The following is a 3771-nucleotide window of genomic DNA, read 5'->3' on the forward strand; positions in this document are numbered from 1 at the left end:
CTCTCGCTTGGTCGCTCCACCTACACGTTACGGCACACAACACGCAAATAGATCGAGGCGTCAATCAATCATTTCCATAGCGACACCAACGCTTGATCGACTGAACGTGTGTGTTGTGTGTGTTGTGTTGTGTGTTGTGTGTTGTGTGTTTGTGCGGTACGTACCTTGCGAATGATCACTTCTCCCTCACGCAGCAGTCGCCGATCGGGTCGACTGAAAATATCCACTCGGTGCTTGACGGCGGCCTTGAGCTTGTAGAGCCGCGCTCGCAGGATGGAGGCGCCCTTCTCCGAGTTCACGTGCTTGTTGACCTCCGCCACCGTGTTGAACACCTGCTCGATCTTGGCGTGCTCGCTGGCGTCCGCCGTGTTCCTCAGGATGTCGCGAAGAAGCAGCTCGTAGCGCGGTAGCCGTTGGATTGGCTGCGAAAAGAGAATGACGCTCAAGACTCGAGGAAGAAGTAGTAGAAGAAGAAGGAAGGGAGCACACACCATAATGAGGAAGGACACGAGATCCAGTTTCTTGCACTCCGGCCGCGCTTTGCAGTCGTTGAGGAACTGGGTGAACTTCTTGCTCGAGTTCTGGAGGTCCGTAATTCGTTTGTTGGCATTATCAAAACTGAGGATGTCGACGCGTCCCACGCGTTAGACATGTTAGCAACTGCTCTGCCGCGTGTCGTGTCGTTGGCTGTGTCGTGTCGTGTCGTGTCGTGTCGTGTCGTGTCGTGTCGTGTCGTGTCGTGTCGTGTCGTGTCGTGTCGTGTCGTGTCGTGTCGTGTCGTGTCGTGTCGTGTCGTGTCGTGTCGTGTCAGGCGTGGACGAGGGTACCTGTTGATGTAGACTGTGTACATCTTGAAGAAAGGAATGAAAGCGCGGAGAAGGTCGCCCAGCGACTTCTGCGTCTTGCTATCTGACTTGGTGGCTGTGGCAGAAAAGAAGTGGAGAAAGAACGAAACGTCTCAGCGCAAGCCGGCAGAGTCGATTCACACGACCGCGCTTTTGGGGCCACGCACCCGAATCGTAAAACGAAGGCCTCTTGTCCAACTTGGGCTGTGTAGAATCGTCCGGTTGCGGCGCAGTGGCAGGCTGTATGATAAGCACGGAAGAAAGTGAGTGTGTGCGGTGTGTGCGGTGTGTGGTGTGTGTGGTGCGCGTACCGCTTCGGTCTCGGGGCAGAAGAGGGGCTTGAGGTCGAGGTAGAGCCGTTGATGAATCTGGTGGATGGTCTCGATGTTGGAGAATATGGTGTCCATGTCCTGCTGCGAAATGATCTTCGCCTCACGCAGCGGCTTGACGTACACCTCCACGACAATGTCGAGGCTCTTGAAGTAGTTCTCCTCGGTCTCGAAGAACTCGCGTTCAACGCGGTCCTTCATGAGCCGCTCCTCCTGCTTCCGAGCCAGCTCCAGCTTCTTCTGGTCCGCGGCTGAGCCGCTGCCCTTGCCCACCTGCTGCTCTCGCGCCTTGTCCTCGAAGAAGGACTTCATGCGGGTCACAGGCGCGCCCGTGGCTACCGCAGCCGCGGGCGCCGCCGCAGTGGTGGGCGCGATGGCCGATGACGACAACGGCCTGTTGGGCGATGGTGGAGGGAATGTGGAAGTGGTAGCGTGGGGGGCTGACATCGTCGATGCTGAGAGGGCGGGCGAAGGTGAAGAGGAGGAGGAGGTGGTGGTGGGTGGGAGTGTGGCGGTGCTGCCGCCGCCTCCTTCGAAGAGGGCCTTCATCTTGAGCGTGTTGACGCTGGCACCGGGCACGATGACAGACTTGGGGCGCGTCGAGGCGCCTGGTGGCGGCGTGACGGGCGCCACGTGGGTGCCAGGGGCGACCGAGTACGGTCGTGGGGCGGTTCCTCCCACCATGGTCGTCGACTTGGCACGATTGCCCTCGACCGCATCAGTGGTGCCCGACTGTTAATAGATGGATTTTGGGTTGGAGGGGGGAGGAGATGACAGGTTAGACTTTCGTCTCTATGAAAATGATTTCACAATTCGAGGCAACAAGTGATTGATGGTTCAATCTCTCGACTTCATGGTCCTAATGATCAAAGTCCAATTTGCGTATGTGGACGAATGCAGATGGAAGCAGTAGGGTACCTGGCTCATGGTTTGTTGAATTGTGACAAATTACTATCCACGCCCAAAAGGGGTGATGATTGGGGCGTTCCAAGGCCGAAATGGCGAGGTCTTCTCCTATTGTGCCGGCGAACCAAGAAGTGAATCGAGGGACGTTGATCTTTTTTCCGTCTTCTCTCCTCGATCGACGCTTAGCTCCTCTCGTCAAAGCTTCACTCACGTCTCAACTGCCACTCGAAGCGCAGTCAAGCTCGTTTGGGTTCCCTTCCCTGGCACCGAAAGACAACGATGATTATTTAGCCGTTAATTATGATCTCAAAAAATGCCAATCATTCCACACACACAGCGGCACTTTGTGCTTGTACACTTCACGTTGGGTTTTAGTTGAGACACAAGCTACGTACATCTCATTCAGCTTCTTCTTCAGACACAATGACAGCTCAACTACACTGCGTCGCTACCATGATCAACACAAAGCTCGTTAGTCTTGCGATCACCTTCGCTCTACTGGCTTCATCAACCTGCCAGGTCTCCGCTGGACCGGTCCTCTACGGTGTATGCCAGACGGGGTGCTGTAGCCTGGCCGTTGCCTGCTACTCCGCAGCGGGCGTCACGTTCGGGACAGTGCTCGCAGTTGCTGCAACGCCGGCCATCCTCGGCTGCAACACCGCCTTTGGGCTTTGCAGCGCCAAGTGTGCGGCCGTCACCCTCCCGCCCCGACGCCGTAGAAGGGGAACACTACCCCATTGACGTTTTGTCAGTATGCCCTTTGCCCACGGTGTCAATAGAACTACTTTGTTTGCAGCACCTCAGTTCGTTCGGCAGAAGAGTTCGTGTCGACACTAGCGTTGATTGATTTTACACGTCTGAATTGGTTTGCACGGCCACAACAGCATGGTACAGTTCCAAATGGATGAGGATCTCGCAGAGATTTGAAGCAAGCACCTCTTCAAATCTCTTGCTTCGACTGATCTGTTATTAATGCGTAGAATTTGCGGGTGAGGAGCAGCGAGGGGGTGAAGAACGTACGGAACCTACCTACCGACATCCGATGGGCCGCCTTCGTGCAGAGCATCGCCCAAGCCACCTCGATCCCTGCCTCCAATCTCCTACGTACTACGCTCCTCATCTTTATTCTGTGATAATCGCCATTCATCTTTTCTTCCTGCGAGTAGTGAAGGTGGGGTACCCACCCAAGCCGCTCCTGGTGTCTGATGGAGACGCGCTGGTGTTCCCCGCGCTGGTGACCAACGGCGACACCATCACCGCCGAGCGATCCGCGGAGCCACCCTCCCTGCCAGCCCCTCCAACGAGCGTACCCGCCACCACTCCACCACCAGCGGCCAGCACCGAAGCAGCTGCCTCGGCGCCTTCCACCGCTGCGCCACCGGTGTCACGACCAGGTACGACTGCCGCTGGTACCAGAGCCGGTGTGAGGGTGACTCAGCTTTACTGAGTGCGTGTGTGCGACTCGTCCCTCTTCTGTCTGCGCACGCAGTGCCGCCGCGAGACGAGCCTCCGCTGAACAGCGACGGCGTGCTCATCCGACGCGTCATCGCCGATGACAACAGCTGCCTGTTCAACGCTGTCGGGTCTGTTCTTCCTACGCCTGTGCCGTGTGCCGTGTGCCGCGGCCAGCCCCCTCTAATCGTTCCCCTTTTCCTCTCTGCATCAACAGGTACGTGCTGGAGGGGCACTCG

The 3771-nt window shown here is 57.0% G+C and overlaps 2 protein-coding genes across 2 annotated transcripts in view; one reads left to right on the forward strand and one right to left on the reverse strand.

The window, feature by feature from the left end:
- Positions 1–1858, reverse strand: part of ACA1_246150 (RhoGEF domain containing protein) — a gene marked incomplete at both ends in the record, with an annotated part of 5615 nt that extends 3757 nt beyond the window's left edge. The window contains 5 exons of the mRNA XM_004335447.1: positions 165–422; positions 492–618; positions 828–921; positions 1013–1085; positions 1157–1858. Coding sequence (XP_004335495.1) covers positions 165–422; positions 492–618; positions 828–921; positions 1013–1085; positions 1157–1858 — 1254 coding nt within the window. The remainder of the gene's footprint in view (positions 1–164; positions 423–491; positions 619–827; positions 922–1012; positions 1086–1156) is intronic.
- A 1264-nt stretch (positions 1859–3122) lies between these two features.
- Positions 3123–3719, forward strand: ACA1_246260 (uncharacterized protein; the record flags this gene model as incomplete). Its single annotated transcript, XM_004335448.1, has 4 exons — positions 3123–3135; positions 3247–3474; positions 3570–3663; positions 3710–3719. The coding sequence occupies 4 exons, from the start codon at positions 3123–3125 to the stop codon at positions 3717–3719; spliced, it is 345 nt and encodes a 114-aa protein (XP_004335496.1).
- Between the last annotated feature and the right edge of the window lie 52 nt (positions 3720–3771).

Source organism: Acanthamoeba castellanii (genome assembly GCF_000313135.1).
Source record: "Acanthamoeba castellanii str. Neff unplaced genomic scaffold scf7180000084763, whole genome shotgun sequence".
Classification (NCBI taxonomy): domain Eukaryota; phylum Discosea; order Longamoebia; family Acanthamoebidae; genus Acanthamoeba; species Acanthamoeba castellanii.